At 39.9% G+C, this 20814-nt stretch overlaps 1 protein-coding gene across 1 annotated transcript; it reads right to left on the reverse strand.

Moving 5' to 3' along the window:
* Positions 1–2905: 2905 nt before the first annotated feature.
* serbp1b (SERPINE1 mRNA binding protein 1b) lies at positions 2906–20175 on the reverse strand. The gene is made up of 9 exons (XM_081373439.1): positions 19751–20175; positions 18038–18227; positions 14796–14936; positions 14642–14713; positions 13439–13513; positions 13159–13345; positions 13012–13068; positions 5350–5580; positions 2906–4262 (listed from the first exon to the last, which is right to left on the reverse strand). The coding sequence occupies exons 1-9, from the start codon at positions 20151–20153 to the stop codon at positions 4203–4205; spliced, it is 1416 nt and encodes a 471-aa protein (XP_081229565.1). The 5' UTR covers positions 20154–20175; the 3' UTR covers positions 2906–4202.
* Between the last annotated feature and the right edge of the window lie 639 nt (positions 20176–20814).

Here is a 20814-nt window from a genome sequence, read left to right on the forward strand (position 1 = left end):
CAAACAGCCCAGATTCTTCCTTCTTCCCAAAAATAGAAGGCAGTATCCTGGCAAGGTTGCAAATCATCAAGCACAGTCGAAGGACATGTCGATTTGAAGGATCCTTGGTAGGCAGGCTTCATTTCGCTTCCTTCGTTTGTGTATTTTGAAGAACGCATCAAGTATTAAAACTTCTAGGACTATAGATAAGTCCAATGAAGGAAAGTTCTCAGCCATCTCATCCCTCGCATGAAACGAGAAACAAGTGAAAAATATTTTTTTCATCAACGTGGAAAGTGTCATTAAAAAACATTTTGAACAAAAATCTTAAGAAAATCACATTTTTGTTAAACACTTTGTCTGGATCAAATTCAGAACGATGACCAAAACATAGCTTGCACACTCCTGTATCTCTTTGTGGGTTCAACATTTCATTTGGTAACGTTGGGAAGTTTTGATTTTTATGTGCCGTTGAATGTTCGTGCGAATGTTGAGCTTAATTGTGCGAAAGCTCCTTCTGGTTTATGCAGATCATTTTCTTCACTTGGTTTTGAATGCTGCACTATTTCAAAAGATCTGTATAACAGTGAAACCATGAAAGCTGGAAAAACTTGTCAATCATGAGGAAGTGTTGTGTCATAAATGACAAAAAATCTGGCAGGCAAAGTGCTTAAAGCATAGAGCCTCCTTGTAGGAGGAGCTCTTGCATTCAAAATGGTCACGGTATCTAGAACTAATCAAAGAGGCCCCAGACCAAAGGTGTTCTGGCCAGGGATGCCACACTGAGCCCCAAGCCTGGGAAAGTAGATTTACTCTGATCGGGATCTCTTGAGGGAACTCTGACACCTGATCTGATAACCAAATGTTGCAAGGCCAAAACAGTGCAAAGACACACACTGACTTCACACTCTCTTGCAAGTTCTGCCGGAAACAAAATTGTCGATTTATAAGCATGTAAGGCATAGAGCGTCTATCCCAGGGGTGATGGATGAGACAAATCAGACCCAAGGTGCCTTGAGAGAAGATCTGCTCCCAGATTCAGTCAACCTGGGATGTACACCGCCCTTAGTGACATAAGTTTGTTCTGCACCCAAAGCAAAATGAGCCACGCTAACTTCCATATGGGGCGTAATCGCATTCCCCCCGGTGTGCAAGACAACCGATATGGTGTCTGCTCTGATGACCACATGCGCCTAAAAATGTCTTGAAGCAAGTCAAAGAAATACAACCATCATCTCCAGGCAATTTATATGACCCTCCAGTCTTCATAGGCTTGGAGTCCTTCAAAAACTGCTCTAAAATGCAGTGACATACTCCACCATATGAAACACCCAGAGTTAAAAACTGGGGTTACATCTATTGTAACGGAGTTCAACAGCATCTGTAGCCCTTAAGCAGTGAGGTTGCAGACAGACAAATTCCTCAGCTGTTGACCCACCAGTGTAGCAGGCCCAACGGTACACCGGTGAACTACAGCACTACAGGTAGTGTTGGATGCTTTCAACCACTGTTTCATGACCATCCAGGGGTGTGTTTCCTGAAACCATCTCTAGCCAACTATGTTCGCAAGTTCCGTCATTATCAGCAAAGTTCAACGAGTCGGTGTTTCCTGAAACCATTACAACGAACATTCACAAACAGTATCACAAAGTTTTGTGTTTGGAACGACAGCTCTCGACCCGTGGTTAGATGTATAGTTTGTTGTTTGAATGACGTGGAATTAATAAATCCTTACCTGGAGCAAAATAAGCAAGCTGACATTTAATACAATCTGTATCTTCTATTTCGAATATATATATATATATATATATATATATATATAGATTAAAAAAAATTCCATCTTAGTTTGTCAAGAGATTTAAAGCTTCGTTTTTGAAGAGTGCGCACGTGCGAACATGCTCTAGTACACAAGAACGAGCTTATGATTGACTAACCTAACATTGCGTACCTACGATAAAAGGAAGTAGAGTATGGTAGTCAGTAGTCATGTTACGGCAGAGTGAATAGCGAATCGTGTTTCTCCACATGGCGTGGGGATGAAGTGGTTCATGCAGAGCGAGGGACGCAGTGTTTTATTTTGTGTGTTTACTGACTGTTTATGGATGACAGTCTCATGAATTTCTATTTTCCAATTTCTCTGGTTGAACGATCCATAAGCATGCAAGCCTGGAGGAAGGTTAGGTGGCGGAGCTGAGGTTTAAGCCAGGGCCGGAAAAGCCTCGTGATCATCCACATTTGGCAACAGAAACACCTCCACCCTGTCAAACTCAAAAGCAACACACTTCAGGACTATACACGAGTCATGAACACAAAAAGGCCTCTGGTAGCACCCAAAACACTAAATCCACAGGTGACTTTCCCAGCCATGCCGGTGCCGTTCGGCCAAGATAGCAAGCTGGTGGTAAAAGGGTCCACCAACCCATTGCTTTGGGGGTGCAGGGGCTTAATGCAGGCTCTCTTGATCAAACACCTTGTTGCTGCGCAGCTCCTCTGAATTGGCAGCACGTCTCCTCCACCAGCTTCCCATCTGTTATTCCCCTTAGATGGATATTTGACACGTTACCGTCTGCTTAGGGTGGGGTAAACTACAGCTGACAGCAGAACCTCACAACCAGTCCCAGTGTTATCAAGACAAGTGTCATGAATGATTTGTCATGAAAACGGAAAAATATTTCTGGATCAACACTGCTATAAAAGCAGGTATTAATGTGACTCGTGTATAATGCTGCCAAGGACAAATTCAACAAATGTACATAGAAAAGGGTTATTACTCAGAATATGGTACAGATGGTCTTAATTTCCCTGCATGCATTGACAGAACAAGTGATCCTGCAGATATTTGCTGATATTCTCGGTACCAGACAAACAGGTAACAGCAGAGAGACAAAAGCAGAGCATTGACAAACCGGAAGCATGGACTCAAATATAGTGTCGTCTTCCATTTTATTGTCCCTCCTACGAATACAGAGTACATCGGCCATCACACTTTGAGGTCTTGCTATTTCACATACACAAAGAAGCTGGTTCCAACTTTTCTTTTGCAGCACACTGTTGTCCCACCCTGAATCACACATTTTTCAGAAAATGCAAGCAGTAGTGCCATCATAGTAATAATTAAAAATAAACACACAGCAAAGATCACAGAAGGAATAAAAATAAAACAAATGGTACTGATGCAAAAAGACCACGTGCTTAGTAGCTATATTTCAAATGTCACCAAAAATCTAAGTGCAAGATATGTCAACAACCTTAGCTAGAGAAAACTCACTAAAGTCAAACGAAACTTCATGTTAAGAACATGACTTGCTGAAACTTACCATCCAAGCTCAGGAAAACAAACTTATGGCAGATGAAATAAAACAGGTTATCTTTCTCTCGTACACACGCACAACACATCACGATAGTGGTCCTAAGGTTTCTAAGAGATGAACTTGTATGACTTGAGGACCAGCCTGGATCTACATTGAGCCCTGGGTGATTTAACAAGGTAAGGAAGTAATCTCTCTGAGGAACAAAGACAACTATGCATACTAATATCACAGGGTCCAGCAAGGGACGACAAAACACCAAAGCAAGATCAAGACGACGCGTTTGCTTCTGGCTACCGGTCAAGAAAATAAAATAAAAAATCCAAATAACAAGAGGGTAGCTTGACCTTGGAGCTTTCTTTCAAAACATTTAAAATAGTCAGTATACATTACTCATGTATATGTTAATAGTAAAATCATCACTACAAGTCTTGTATTCTCACTTAGTAGTGAGAGATGGAGAGAGAGAGAGAAAAAAAAGAAGAAAAATCTGCTTTTGGTAGAGCCATTGAGAGAGTGAGTGCACTCAATTACACGCAGACACCGCCGTGTCCCGAGGGAAGCTTAAGCGTTCACAACACACTTCAACTTCTATCTTGAAAATGCATACATTCAAGCAGCAATAAAAAAATATTTATGGCGAATGCATAATCTCTGGAAAAAAGGGAAAAAAATACTGTATGAACATCCCTGCTATCATGTCTCTAAATACAAAACCTCTACCCATAATTTGCTTCAGTGTAACAAGAAGTCCTTTTTGTGTTTTTCCGCAGGTAAAAGTCAGTTCTCAGTGTATGTATGGATGACAGTCTCATGTATTTCTATTTCCCGGTTTCTATGGTCGAACGATCCATAAGCATGCAAGCGTCAAAGAGGAGGGGAGCCTGGAGGAAGGTTAGGTGGCGGAGCTGAGGTTTAAGCCAGGGCCGGAAAAGCCTCGGGATCATCCACGTTGGGAACAGAAACACCTCCACCCTGTCAAATTCAAAAGCAACACACTTCAGGACTACACGGCAATAAGGAGAAACAATCATTTATTAATGTATCGCTCTTTTTCCTGTAAATCAAACACCGACTAAATTAGTGAAATATGTACTCCAGCATTCAGCATCTTGTGCCATCTTCAACTTTCCAAATGCTTGCTGGACTCGTTTAAACCTCTCTGGAAGTGTTGTATGATGGCATTGTTTTGTTACAGGACACTTCCTTTTTTTCTTTCTTGGTATACATTTATATTACACTTTATGATTGTTGTTTTCATTTGATCTCCCTTATTATTGTGTAAATAATACAGAAGGAGGAGTCCGATATCTATCCTTTCATTTTTAGTACTTTCCAAGATCGAGGACCGATACCTGTATTTGTGAAATATCACAATTCTTAGGTACAGAAATTGACAAGTAATCAAATGTAAAATAAGTATTCACTGTATAAATCTAGATTAAATCATTGATAAAATTAAAAGAGTCATTTCTTTTCTTGCTATATTAACATTGAGGATGAAAACAGCAGCTGGTTTATTAGGCTGCTGCACGTATCCTATACGGTTACACACGTTTTCTTTCTCAAATGTTTCACAAGCGCACTCTCTCTCTTCACCGTAAGTTAACGTTAGTAATATGGTCCTTGTTAAACTGTCTTTGCCATTGACATATCCGACCGAACTACAAACTTTCCAGCGATGTCTGTGTCTGTTTCACTTAGCGTGAATATTTCATTTGTTTAATAATCTGTTAATTAGATGCATTTACTTCATATACATCCTTCTCTATTATTTACCTATTCCATTCTGCTCTCTATTTTTTACAAGTAAACGAGCGCAATATTGGGCCCCATACCAACACTGGAATCGGCGCATCCCTAGTTTAAAGCATAATAGTAACAATAGAAAGTTTTGAAGCTCTTTGTTGGGGTATAAGTGAATTGAGTTCATTTAAAAATGTATTTTTTAAGTAAAACATGAATATAATGCATAGTGATAATGCTATCGGAGCAGACTAGTTTTATTTGATATAAGCAGTCTCTGTAACAAAAAAACAGAGTACATGTCTTAGTTCTTTACCTTCTCAGATCTGCCTCCGCCTCGGCTTGGGCGTCCGCCACTGCTGCCACCTCCTCCTCCTCCTCCACCTCCACCACCACCACCACCTCCTCCTCCTCCACGGCCTCCACGTCCTCCACGAGAACCTCCACGACCACGTCCTGGTCGACCCAAGTCTCCGAAGTTTATCTCCAGTTGGGATGTGATGTCATTGGCTGGCTTACGGAAGTGGTGTTCTCCACCTTCTTCAGCCTTTAAGAAATATTACAGGAAACAAATCTATCATTCCCAATATCACATGATGAGAACTTCAGAAAAGAAACTATGACCACAGAGCTGACCCACAGTACTAATATTAGTGCTGTCAAAATTAACGCAAGCGATCATTTTTTCCTTTCAAATCATTTCAAATATTTAACGATATTAACGCTGTCATCCTTTGGCAAATCTACAGTATATGATCCCGCTATCATTCATTCTAGTGCTATTGAACCATTCATGCGTGATAAGACGCAAAAAAGAACTGAAATCTTTACCGGCACAAAATGGTCTTAAAGTGATAACCCCTAATAACCCCACTGTGGCCTGATTAATGCTAATCAAAGAACAAAAGAGAAAACCACTCACTGCTCTTGACTGAATAATGTCTTACTCAGGATTAATCAATATTTAATTTATAATTTATGCAGTGAAAACTGTAGTGTTTGATAACTGTATTCAATTTCTGTTTATTTCTTAAAATCTTAAAGCACTGTTTATAAGGTTCCATGGGTCAGAAACAACCAAAAAAAATATTATTTTCTGCAACCCTGATATTTATCCCTGTGTTGAACCCTGATAGATTAAAGGTACAGCTAAATGTGACATTACAATTTGGTGAAGATAGTTTGAAGTTCACATATACTAAATGTTAAGCCTATTAAATGTTAAAATCGATAGCTTTTAATTATACTATAACGTTAAATGGGTGTAAATAATGGCTAACATTGAGGGAGAACAATCCCTGCAATAGAGACAACAGTATTGGTATCGGTGATACAGGCTTTCATTCGTATTTCTTAGTAAGAAGATGCCATTAAACTAGTATTTAAAATAATACTGTGTGTTGTTTCTACATTATTTTGGAGATATTACTTAAGTATTACAACACAAAAATATTTTAAAAACTTTAATGTCAGGTGTGATTAATCATGATTAATTACAGAAAAATATGTGATTAATTTAACATGCTGTCATCAGGGAAGGCAAACTAAATTAACAGGAGCAGTTGGGAAGAAAATCACTGTCAGGGTTTTTCCTGCATTGAAAATGTTTTGGCGGCCACCAAAGCGAATTTCTGTCCCGCCAAAGCCTTATTTGATCGGTGAGCGACGTAGATGACTGCTGCGCTTGTGACAGATCGAGCAGAGAGAGGCCCGGCCGCACGCAGTCCCACCGTCTGCAAACTAAGCGCTGTCTAGCTCTCTCTCTCTTATCTTCTCTGAAAAGCATTCCCCACATTCAGCTGACATAAACCACACTTTCAATAAATGAAAAAACCTATCCAGTGATGAAATGTTTTCTGTGTTGACACAAATCTTGTGCCATGTTCTAACTGCCGGGATAATCACACAACGTCCGCCAATGACACGTCCAATTCACAAACTATGACTCCTTTGAACCAATTCACATTAATGAATGGTTAAAACAACTGATCTATCCAACACTGAACTCAAGAGACGTCTGAATCAAATCGGTAACACTTTACAATAAGGTTCCATTTATTAAACTCTAGTTAACTACATTAGTTAACATATACCAGGGTATGTGTTATATATGTGGTATATTTTCCCATACATTCATTAATTTGTGGCGGCCCGCCACATATCAACGCTGACCGCCACGGATTGATTCAGATTTTTTAACTATTTAATATGGGTAAAATTGTATTTTATTCGCGCTGCTTGCTCCCCCTCTCTCTCACAAACTGACAATGGAGGCACGACTAGCCCCTCCTTCTCTTACCGCACGATCTGAATCAAAACATGAGCATGTAGAGAGCGGATGTTGCCGGTGCTTAATGCTTATTCCCCCAGCGAAGATTCCAGAATCAATCCGGAGTTGAATGGTTAGTATAATGAACACTGTTGCTCAACATAACTCTGAGAAGTTGTCAAGATGTTAAGCGCGGTCGCGTTTCATTACAGATTCGCGCAAAACTTTTGCGATTTTTTTCTTCTAAATATCAATTAACGTTACAACTATTGCGAAATGACGGCGTTTCCATTAACCGATGTTATGCGACTAAAACGTAATTTGTTCCTCTCGCGATCAGTCGTTCCAAAAATCATTGCAACGGACGTTGGTAGGTTCATATCACAGCCACCAGACTAGACATTATATTATTATTATCTCCAGGTTCAGGTTGGTGTGTGTTGGTTTTTGTCCACCTCAATCTCCAAGTGTGCGTGTGTGTGTGTGTGTGTGTCTGAGTCTGTGTGTGTCCACCTCCAGGTCCAGTTTGGTGTGTGTGTGTGAGCCTGTGTGTGTCTGAGTCTGAGTGTGTGTCTGTGTTTGAATCTGTGTGTGTGAGTCTTTTTGAATGTGTGAGTGTGTGTGAGCCTGTGTTTGAGTGTGTGAGCCTGTGTTTGAGTGTGTCAGTAAGTTTGTGAGTTTGTGTGTGTGTGTGTGTGTCCAGTTCCAGGTTTGTGTGTGAGCAAAATTTGCAACAAAAAGTCTTTGGAGCAGTCATAGCATAGAATGTAGCAATGGCACAAAAAGTCTTTAAGTTATCTGACACTAAGTGTTGGCAATGGGAATGTGTACTTGTCAATATATATATATATGTATATATTGACAATGTATATATATATATATATATATATATATATGTATATATATATATATATATATATATATATATATAACTTAATCACGCCCCCCCCCCCCTCCCCGGTCCCCAAACACCACACCACCGCAAATAGAATCTAATTCTGTGGGAAACACTGTATACTATTAATAAACTGAACTTCTACAGCATTTATTAATCAATGATAATGTTAATTTCACCATTTACCAGTAGCCTACATTATTGAGGCTACAATGAACAGCTGTATTTTTTATTAACTGAGATTAACAAAGATGAATAAATACTGTAACAAATGTATTGCTCATGGTTAGTTCATGTTAGTTAGCCTAATACATTAACAAATGTTAACAAATCAAACCATATCATAAAGTGTTACCAACAAATCACTTAAAATGAGAATGTAAGTGTGCTTACCCCATTTTTTAGTAAGAGTAGTCAGCGAGATTTAACCTTAATGAACTACAGTTTTTTCAGGTTATTTATATGACAATGTGTAGAAACATTACTAGGGCTGTGACGGTATGGGATTTTTTCTTACCGCGGTGAAGAAGCAACAAATATCGCGGTTTGGCGGTTAACCGACATCCCCCCCCCAAAAAAAAATCACCCGCAGCCGCATCACACATTGCAGACGCGATCAAGACCGCATGTAGCTTGTAAATGACAATGGAAATGAATAATCATAAAGCAGTATTCTTTATTAAAAAAATAAACAAATTAACATTTATATTAAATTGTAAATATTAATAATTAACTATTAATTAGGTAGTCTTAGGGCTGGGCGGTTTACCGGTTCAAACCGAATACCGGTGTTTATTTTTGTTACGATATGAATTTTGAATATACCGCAATACCGGTGTATGTCGCTTTAATCGGAACGCGGCGCTGCTGACACAGTCTCACCCCTCATTTACAACACACGTCTGCGGCGCATTACAGCTGCGACAAGGTTTTATTCCGTCCTCCACGCGGTGCGTCAAAATAGACTAGGCGCCTATATTTAGCGAAGCGGCGCGGAGAGCCGCTTCTGGGAAGCTTCGATCTGAAACACAAGCATTGACTAGAATGGGCACGATACGTGTGGGGGTGAGAGTCTTTTTTCTTGCGGCGCGCGTGTTTTTATACTGTATTAACGTATCTGAAGTGAACTGACGGTCTTTAGAAAAGTTTCTTTGGTATTACGATTGAATCTTTCTTTATCTTTCCTGATAAAGCAGTGTTTATGAGCGTTGCTGCTTTGTGTACAGCCGTTACCGGGGAAACCACTGTTTCTGCCGCTCCTAAAGCGCGTCCTGCTGGCACCTCTTTGTAAACAGCCTTGCAAACCTGTATCATTAATATTAGTGTGGATTTTTTCTATAATATTCACTCATGACAATAAAATAGGGCATTATAAGTAAATCTACTGCAGTATTTCCTCTCTCACTCAGTAGAAAATGTGGTTAACACCCATCATGCTTAAAAAAAAAAAAAAAAAAAACGGTAAAAACCGTGAAACCGGTATAATTTAGAAAAAAACCGTGATGTTGATTTTTGGTCAAACCGCCCAGCACTAGGTAGTCTTAAGGCCGGCGACACACTGGCTGTGTGGTGTGATTGTGGCGTTTCTGTTGCGTGTCAGTTGCGTCTCTTTTTCTATGTCTTTGCACACCAGAAACAGCGCTGCTGCTGCTAGGTGACATAGATGCCTCATTGGTGATATATTCGACATGGGGAGAGAGTTGTGGAAGGCCTAGGCTACTTAATGTTAAACATAAATATATAGCAGCAAAGACAGCGTCGGCACTCGGCAGTAGGCTATTGACGGCAAAATAGGCTACAGAATATTTCGTTCTGTATTGACAGGTGCAATATTTGAAAATCGATAATTTTTTTTTAATTACATTTATATCTACATTTATGTCAAAACCTTAACTTTCAAACATCAAAATGTAATTTATTAATATGTATTCATGTCAAAATGACATACAAACATCTTTTCCTATTATATTTTGCCAGGAAACGCTTCCAACACGCTTGCGTGTCGCGTGAAAAATAGGCGTTGGTTCTATTTCTGGCATGCACGCGTTTTCAGCGCGGCTCGTGCCGCAACTGAGAAGCGCGTCTCACGCTCTCAAGCTCTAACCTGTTAACATGGGAGCCGAAATAAAAACGGACACGCCACGCAGCCAGTGTGTCGCCGACCTAAGGTAGGTGTGCTGCACTTAAGTCCAGCAAACGCCACAGGACGGTTCATTTTTCTAAGATGTGGTCTAGTTATTGGTTAGTGGCATTTCCTCACGAGACGAATACTTTTGTGCGCCTTGTCCAAATTCACCGGCTTCCCCTTAATTGTCACCTGCCTCAAAGGCGACACAGTATTTGGCTTAGACACTAGATTCGTGGCTATTTTTTTAATCATTCGGCTAGCGCCGTCAACTGTTATTTCCTATACCAGATAAGAGAGATCGCTACTTGCAATTAAAATCTAACTCCAACTGTTTACGTTATGCTTGTCTTTTATTCCTGTGTTTGTTTGTATTTAATTGAACATTATCTGTAAACATCACAAAACCTAGCAGTTAATTAATAATAATCAGACACACACAAAAATAAATCCCCCATAGGCATGTTTAACGGACTGTCCCTCGACTCCCTCCCTTGCACAGGAAGCGTTTTTTTTTTCTCCAGAAACCCTTGAACATGGGACTCGCAGAATACAGTAAATTATAAGCAAAATATTAATGTGTTTATAGTTCATATCACACACCATATGCACTCCTGTAACTTTCAGCAAAAAAAAAAAAAAAACGTGCGGTGATGACCTCACACCGCGGTAGGCATCTCATCAACGCGATATTGCGGTGATGCGGTTATCGTCACACCCCTAAACATTACCAAAAAATTATTTAGTTTAGACTGGAGTGAGATGAAACCAAAAAAAAAAAAAAAAGTGCAAAGCAAGCTGTTGTTAGCTAGCTGCTAATTTTCTTCAATTGTTTATGGTAGAAAATTAGACTATTAGTTAAAATAAACTTTTTAATGCTACTTTTTGATATTGATACGATATTAAATACCAAAATAATTATCAGTTCTAGCAAAGAAGGATTTTATCTTAAAAAGCTATGAAATCCAGTGGTAAAATCACAGCTTTTTTTTTTAAAGGAGGGCAAGAAAGGATGACCAATTTTGACCCAGGAAAAACCCTGACTGTAAGCATAGAGTCAGTAAACCAGGAAGAGGATGACTGAGGAACAGAAGCTTGCAACAGAGTGATTTTTTGGTTTTAAAAAGTCAGCATGTCATTGAGTGTACATGGCCATAGACTCTTGAATTCTGGCCATGTACTGTTTTAACTGAACTTTAGTTTAGGATAACCATTAGGGGTGGGAATCACCAGAGGCACCACGATACGATATTATCCCGATACTTAGGTCACGATACGATATTATTGCGATTTTAAACATATTGCGATATTCTGCAATATATTGCAATTTATTACCTTTTTCCAACTTCAAATTATGTCCGCAAAGGAAAACTGTCAACCTGCTTGTTCATGTCACATCAATTTTAATAATCTCCGTTAATGATCTGTTACACAGAACTTTATTATATTAAATATTAATCAAAAATGATTCACACCTTCACAAAATCCAAACATTCAGTGTAAGAGTAAAACAATGACATAACATTATTTATAGTAAGTTTATTTGATTCACATCTTATTTAGAGTTTTGACCTCGACAACCCAACTGCATTTACCGCAAACAGTCTAAACTTCAAAGGAGTAGTTCGCGAATCGGACGTGTCATTAGCGGACTTGTAACGCGTGTGATTATCCCGGCAGTCAGGACATCGCACACGATTTGTCAACACAGAAAACATTTCATCATTGGATTTTGTTTTGTTTATTGAAAGTGTTTTTCATGTCAGCTGAATGTGCGGAACGCTTTTCAGAGAAGGCAACGTAAAAGTTTTTCTTTCTTTTTTTTGCACAACACCCAGCAGTAACGTTAATTCAGGGAAAAAATACCCGAATGCTGCACGTGAAACTTCGGTCTTCCGATCTTTTACCATCGTGTCAATTCTCAATTGATTTTGATTAATATGCGCGAGGGAGCAAGACAGTTTGAAGACGGCGAGGGTGCGCGCGCGACCGGGGCTCTCTCTCTCTGCTCGTTCTCTCAGTAATATGCGCATTATCGCAAGCGCAGCAGTCATGTACAACACTCACCGATCAAATAAGGCTTTGGCGAGACAAAAAATTGCTTGTGAGAGAGACGCGTGAGTGACAGAGTGACGGAGGGAGAGCAGGGAAAGGAAATGCCGCTGAATGAATACGCTGCGTGTTTTAAATTGCGTAAAACATTTTTTATAACGAAACGCACCATGTGGCCGGTGTTGATTCTGTGGCGCACCGCCACGAATTAGTCTATGTGTGGGAAACACTGCACTGAGTGCATTTCGGATTTCTTTCTCTGATGCTGCCATGTTTATTTTATCTATGTCCTCCTGCACGCTGACAGTGACAGTCAACCCAACAGTCACTCCGCTGACCTCACCAGAAAACAAACAGCACCATCTAGTGGACTGAATGAGCAATTGATTTTTAGCATTCTACTACCAAAGTTAAATTCTCATGTGTAATTTAAATAATAAAAGATCGATACTTGGCGCCCGTGTATCGATACAGTATTGCCACAGAAAATATCGCGATACTATGCAGTATCGATTTTTTCCCCCACCCCTAATAACCATCTACAAAGTGCAAAACAACTTTAAAAGGTGACCAAGAGGGTGACCACCTGAGTGCCTGAATAGTAAAAAACAATCCAAACACAAATTTAGACAAATACCTTGTGGAACGAGTCGGGATCAACATCCCCAGCTTCAATCACAGCTCCAGCATGCCGCTGGAAACACACAAAAGCAGAAATGAGTCTTGGAACCATTAAAAGACTGACATTTACAAGACCAATAGAAAATTGGCTAATTGAACCTACCGTGCCAACTTCCTCACTCTTTGACTTGTGAAGTACGTAGCCCTTCTTCCACTGACCATCGTTACCTTCGTTGGGCTTGCGGATGTTGAATTCAACTTTGGACCGTTCTTTGTCTTGCATGGCCTTCCATTCATCCAGTGTCATCTCCTTAGGACCTTCCTCCTTCACCTCCTCTACTTCATTCTCTCTACATACACACAATCATCCAATGGCATGCTCTTAATACGTGAAGCATTTTCATTTCTTCACATCAACTTCTGGTGAACAGAATTGCACTCACTTGTTTTCGGAGTCGACAGGGGCGTGTTCTTCACCTTCAGGAACAGGCTCAGGTGCAGCGGACTGATCAAGCTCACTGTCAAATTAAGACACTTATTAGATCTGGAGAACCCTTGAGATGATCAAACTAAACCTTTTAAACATTTCAGAAATCTTACATTTCAGAAATGTAACCTGAATTTGGCAGTGTTAATTAAATAAACACTATGATAATGATCAGATTCTTAATATGGTAATGATTAGGCGTTACTCGTATCTAGAGCACAAGCGGGACAAGTGTCAAAATGTTATACTTGGGGTTGAATAAATAAAAATGATTTATTTGCCTTACCAAACGCCCCTAATTAGAATAAGAGTCACATCACATAAGCGGTTCAGGTATTTTAGACGATCTACAACAGGGGTCGGAAACAGGCGGCCGGCGGGCCAAAACTGGCCAACACTCCTATCTGGCCCGCGCCCACAGCCAGATTATTTTCATATCGCCTGGTTCTGAAATAGATCTGTCAAGAGAGCAACTGTAACTTACAATCACTTCGTCTTTAGTGATTTTGCCTTCAAAAACGGCTTTGCATTTTACGTCTTTTACGTTTTATTTTGAGATGAATTGAGAGCTTTTAATTTGAAAATGTCTGAAAGACATTCAAAAGAGTCTGTGGATCGCTTCGTTGCAGATAAGAGACACCGGCTTTGCATTCTCAAAACTAGGTAGGATGAACGCATAGTTGTCTTTCCATTATAATTTATATGCCCTATTTTCGTATTAAAATGATACACACACAGTCTGTGTTGCAAGGTGGTGAATGAAGATACTTGCCAGGTTACGTGTCACTACTGCTTTATTAATTTACCCAGTGTAAAACCCGGACACCGCCACACAAATGTGGCTTTTTGTTAATGACTGTCCTACTCCAGGATTGAACACAGAGTACCAGCTCATTACCTATAACAAAAGACACTGTAACAGTCTGTCACAGGCAATTCTAGTTGCATTTTTCATCAATTCATTTCTTAAATGATGCTTTGACTATGTTCTGGCCTGCCATCTAGTGGCAAATTTCTTTTTTGGACCCGATGCCAAACTTACTTGCCGACCCCTGATCTACAATATTTCTGTATGACACACTGGACGAGCTTGAAAGTCAAGTTCCCAAATAAGCTGCCACAACCCCAAGCCTCAAATATTTCCCATCTACAATCCTACCTGGCTTCTTCCTTCACATTGCCCCAGTTGTGCGGGCCACTCCCACCGCGCTTCTCCTCTCCTTTCTGTCGACTAAGACATGAAGAACATTCCAGTGAGACTAATGCAACAAGACCCCTTTAAGCATTTGTTATTGCTGGCTTCTCACACTCACGATTTGTCATTGCCGCTGTGTCTATCAAAGTCACGTTTGCCCCGGGAATCAAAACCATCTCCGCGTCCCATGCCTCGTCCACGGCCACCTCTGGCCCCGCGTCCTCCTCCGCGCCCTCGAGACGGCTTATCCCCAACTGGCCTGAGGACAACATTTAGAACATGTTATGACAAAGACACCTGGCAATCTTGAGCTACAAATAAAGTAAAAAGATGCTTAGATGTAGCTATTCATCACATGGGGTTTCAGTGGATTTCTTTACCATGGTGGTTAAACAATTTTTTTAGAATCTGAACCAGACAAACACTGCAAAACTGGCTCGACCAATGGCATGAGTTTGGGGAGTTTGACTTCCTGTCTGTCTAACCAATGGCAGATGCAGGACTTACAGACATTATTTTGAAAATCTGTTTGGTGATATCAGTTGTTTTTTTAGGCTTAGGTTTTTCTAAATGAAATAACCCTCACTCAGCTAGAACAATCTCTCAACTAATATTGTAAACTATACAGAGAACCCAGTCTTTCAGTACATTACTATAATATTAAAGTTTAAAATTAACAAAAGCGTCCAAATTTAAATGCTTAGAAGTTCACTTCTTATTTAAGCTTAATTATATAATTGTTTCTAATCCAACTTATTGTTTTCATGACAGACTTATTCAAACATACAATGAATAAGACATTACTAACAAATTAAGCAAAGGTTGTTGTTTTTCCTAGCTGACTAATGAGCAATTGATATTGAATGGCTATCCTCAAGTAAATGTTGCCTGACAGTGTTTACAAGCTGTTTCACTGATGTCTTTCTGCGGTCGAAACACTGATTGAGGGACTACATAAAACATGATTCATTTCAGAAAGTTGTACGGTTTCTTTCAACATACCTTCTGATGTTCATTCATGCTTTTCATGCTATAACTAGTAGTAAAGTGGAGGAGATGATGGGTTCTTGAACTGAGGTTGCTACAGTGATCTGTCACGCCACATTAAAGAACTTCATAATTAGTAATCAACCGATAATCGTTTTTACTGATAATTTAACTTGTAAATTTGACATAACAGCCATTAAAGTGTAAGTTGCAGGTTAAATTTTTCACGAAGATAATGCAATGTGTTTATTAAACAAAGATAAGAACTGCCCACCATTGTTTTTTATACCAAAATGCTGATATAATATGAAAAGTTGGCACTTTTAACAGTGGTTTTAACCGCTCCCGCTCCCTTCCACTAGATGGGGCGTGACGTCATAAGAGGAACTCACTAGTAGAGTTACCGTACGCTAGCAGCTATAGATGCCTTACATAACTACAGAAAAGTTGGTTGTATGTTTTATTTGATAAAAGAAATTATGGATAAAATAACTCCATTGTAAACATACTCGTGTGTGCTGACTTCAAGGGGACCGTGATCCTGCCTGAAATGAGAATAAGCTATTCGCAAAACAAACGGGTTCAGGCACGCCAGATCAGCCGGTCGCAGGTCGAGCTGTTCCACTAAACAAAACGCGTTCACCTCACGGCAGCACACACTCTCCACTGCTGATAGCCCACACAAACACAGTGATGGGGACATCGATCTCTCTTTTTCTTTTCTGACAATAAACATCGCTAATTAAATCGTGAGAAATTGATAACGCGTGGATTGAGGAAGGGTATTACATGACGTTTGAGGCGTCGATGAGACTAACGATTGCGCCTGACGTGCATCTCTAACGTGCAGCTCTGATTTGGACTGACTTACTGTAAGTAAATAATGTCTTCAGTCGTTATCCCTCCTTGCTATTCTACATGACGGCAATATTTTGAAAAGACTTGCTTGTTCCGTTATATTATCCGGGTTAAGTTTGCACCAGGCTACTTGCTCTAACGTAGCTAACGTTACTCACCGGGACACCTGGCCAACCCTCCACTCATTCTCCTCACACCAAGCATTAATAACTCTTTGAGTGCCATGGCTCCCCTCTCTCACGCCTGACCGGTTAAAAATTGTAGGGCTGTGGTCCATAAAGAATTTGATGGTTTCCCACATCCTCAGTCGTTCTCCAAATAGCCTTAATACAGTAGGAATCTAGCGGAGTATGGGTTGCGAGTTCCTCTTGTGACGTCATCACCCAGTAACTGAAAAAACACGCTACCTTTGAAGAAACCCCAATAAATGCTATTTTAACGCATTTTAAGACAGAAATAATTAAATATATACATATAGAGCACTTTAATTTACACATTAATTGGCTGTGGTGGTTAACCTGCAACTTACACTTTAACGCACAAATGAGATGTTAAATGCATGATATGTAGTTTAAACTTGGCACTAAATAATAGAGACAAACTCACAGTCATGTAATTCATCAAGTGATGAAAATGTCCCAATGAAGTCTTTAATCTTTGTTGGGACATGACTTGATGAATTACATGAGTCTGTCTTGTGATTTTCAAGAATTAAGCAAAACAGCCACACTACAGCAGCAATGTTTTTTATTCAGGATGTTTTTTGTGTGTGTGTTTATTTCACATGCTATATTTGCTATCTGTTTGTTCACCCGATCAAAGCTTTCGTTTAAAAGAGACACTTAATGTGTTTTTTTTTTTTTTTGCACTCTTTTTGCAGACCCCTTGATTTATTGATGTAGAAGTGTGTTTTATAAATGCAAGGAGAGAGTGAAATTACAGTATAAAAGAGTGTTAAAACAGTTTTGTTCAGTACCACTATAAATGTCAAAAACAGAAATAATAAAAATACATCAGTTCTGTATTCAGTTATTGTGTACATAAACATGCATATAATCAGCATTAGATATATAAAGAAAATATCAGTCGATCTCTATTCAAAATCACATTAACTCTTTGAATTTCAGGATAAAATTAATAGAATTTGAAAGCTGAGACTTTGTTTTATATCAAAAGTAACAAAGCTTATTGGGAATACTGGACATTCGGAAGGCAAGCTACAAACAAATGTTTAGTGAAGTTTTGTTCTCGCATCAACTGAAAACAGCATAGACTAAAAGATTGATTTGAGAATATACAGTAGTCAACATTTGAAGTGGATCAAAACCTTTCATCAAAGTTATACATGAATTTTGAACAATACCTGTTTTCTTGTCTTAGGACCATTTTTATGAACTTTTTTGATCCACTTCAAATGTTGACTACTGTATATAGGTTCAGTAAAAAAGATGAAAGACCGATATAGTCCACCCAGAACTAATGCCGTCAGTTACATTTGATTATAACAAAACTCACTTGTCCACAGAGAACTCGCCCCCCTCTGGCTTTTCATCAGCTGGTTTATCGAAGCGTCGCTCACGAGGAGGACGTCTCTCTGGCCGCCGGTCACCAGGTCGACCATCTCCTTGACCTCCTTGACCTCCGGGGTGTTGGGAGCTGGCCGGACCCTGCTGACCCTCCGGCCTCCGCCCAACTCTCCTCATTCCTAAAACAGAGATTCAGACATTCATTAAACACGGGTGAAAAAGCCCAACACTAAGAACCTGTGAATTTGAACTCAGAGAAAATGAGAACTGATTTTATGAAATAAGCTTTTTGACCTGACTTGCTGCATGTGGCGGCCAAAAGTAATCCATACATCTATTTCTGAAGCTCTATTAGTACTTAAACAGCACACAATTATTTAAGCATATAGTGCGCAAGTTGTGGGCTGGCGGGGACCATGAAAGTAGTCTATGACTTTACTTCCACTGTATGTAAAAAAAAATTAAAACACCAACCATTATATGCGAGCACACAAGGGTGATCAAAGTAGTAGTTCAACCAAAAATGTAAATTCTGTCATCATTTGCTCGCCCTCAAGCTGTTCCAAACCTGTAAGTTATGGGTTTCATTCTTCTGTTGAACACAAAAGAAGATATTTTAAAGAATGTCAGTAAACAGACAGTTGACGGTAGCCTTCGACTTCCACAGAATTTGTAAGTCAGTGGCTACCAACATACTTTAAAATATCTTCCTTTGTGTTCAAGAAGAAAAACTCGTACAGGTTCGGATCGGAACAACTTGAGGGCTAGTAAGTAATGACAAAATGTTAATTTTTGTGTGAACTATCCCTATACAATTTGGGTGAGCTAACTGTTACTCATTTTAGTGTTTTGCACGAGGTCACAATTATTCACCAATCTAGTGATGTTTGAAGACACCTTTTCACTTACTAGCTCAGATCTTATAGCACTAGGGTACAGATATTGTATTTTCAACAAGAAAGAATAAAATAAAATAAAAACTTAAACATGACCATATGAAATGACACAGACTGGTGAACACTAGCCTTAATTTGTCAACATGAATGAGTTCCTGCATAGATCTTCGTTACAGTCACGACACACCTAACGATATAAAAGTGAAAGTCCTGCTCATGCATTTTTGCATAAGATCAAAACACGCCGACATTTTCTCCATGTGCACATCAGCACGCTGTGAAGTAAAACATCATCACATTATATATTTACATACGGCTAGCACATTAGCATGTAGCTAAGGCAGCTACGCAGTTATAAATAAAGTGAGGATGATCAAATCACAAACAAATAGAGATGTTGACATGTCAGAAGAAGAACACATGTGAAAGACACGTATGCTGAACCTCACTGGGGGCATTTCGCTCTCAAAATACGGTGTTAGTGCACATCAAATGTCGACAACAACACCAACCCCAGCAGCAGCAGCCGCTCCATGTTGACTTCTCTGCTGTGTTTATATGCACACGAGCAAGCGTCAGTCGCCCCGTCCCATAACCCACTGAGCTGCCTACCTAGACAGCATTTTTTGGGCACCACATGTGCGTTACGAACTCATTTATGGCGCGTTTGAGAGGTTCGCGTCAGCATTTTTCAGGCGCGTTGCGACTCGGCAGCGTTTTGTTGTTTGGAGCGTGTCTATAATATCCAAATATGTTGTCTAGGCTCATTCGGTTTTGAGATATTTAGTTCTGAAACTTCTACATACCCTCCTTCTTAAGTGGCACAGGGGCCTGGATTTCTTCTTTCTTCTCCTGCGTTGTGTTTTTCCTGTCTTTCTGGGACTCTTTCTTCAGCTGTTTAGCGGCTTGAGCTGCCGTCTTCGAGCCGCCCGACGCGGCCGCATCTTTCTTCTTGTTTTCGGCAGCCTTTAAAATCTCGAACGGGTCGGATTCGTCGTCCAATAGCTGGTCGAACCGATTGGTAACGACACAGCCGAAGCCTTCTTGCAGATGCCCGGGCATGATGGCGCCCCAACAACGGGATTCTCCTCCGATTCTTCGAGCAAACGGCTCACGGTGGACAACCACAAGATGGCCAAGGAAGACACACACACCTGCTTCTCTTCCGGCGCTCTCAGTATCCGGGACATTACGGCTCGCGCGACACATGGGGGGTGTAGTTCTACATGTGTAGCCTACTGCTGATCTCTGTGCAGTTCACTTATGCAGAATTGTCAAGCATTTAGTGATTATGGTTACTTTGAACCGAACTGAATCAACACTGAACTGCAACTTTGTTGCATTATTTTCCTGTTATCACTATGAAGCTGCTTTGAAACAATCTGTATTGTAAAAAGCGCTATAAAAAAATAAGGTGACTTGACTTGAACTGATTTCAGCTGAATAATGACAATTTTGTCTTTTTTTAGAGCTGCATAACAGTAGAATTGAACTCTGTTTGCATCATTGATCATTATTTTCCTGTTTATCACTGTAAAGCTGCTTTGAAACAATCTGTAGGCCTTGAGCGAGCTCTTAACGCATTATAGTCCTTCACGTCTATTGCTATTATTACTAATACCTAGAATATCAAAATCGACTGCAGGCGGTAGATCCTTCTCCTATTTAGCACCAAAACTCTGGAACAGTCTTCCTACCATTGTCCGGGAAGCAGACACACTCTGTCAGTTCAAAGCCAGATTAAAGACACATCTCTTTGACCTAACATTCACATAATACATTATAGACTTCTATAATTCAATGTTAGGCTGCATAGATTAGGTCAGCCGGAACCGGGAACACTTCCCATAAATCCTGATGTACTCGTTAC

The sequence above is a fragment of the Scardinius erythrophthalmus genome (genome assembly GCF_964197995.2).
Source record: "Scardinius erythrophthalmus genome assembly, chromosome: 9".
In the NCBI taxonomy this organism is placed as follows: domain Eukaryota; kingdom Metazoa; phylum Chordata; class Actinopteri; order Cypriniformes; family Leuciscidae; genus Scardinius; species Scardinius erythrophthalmus.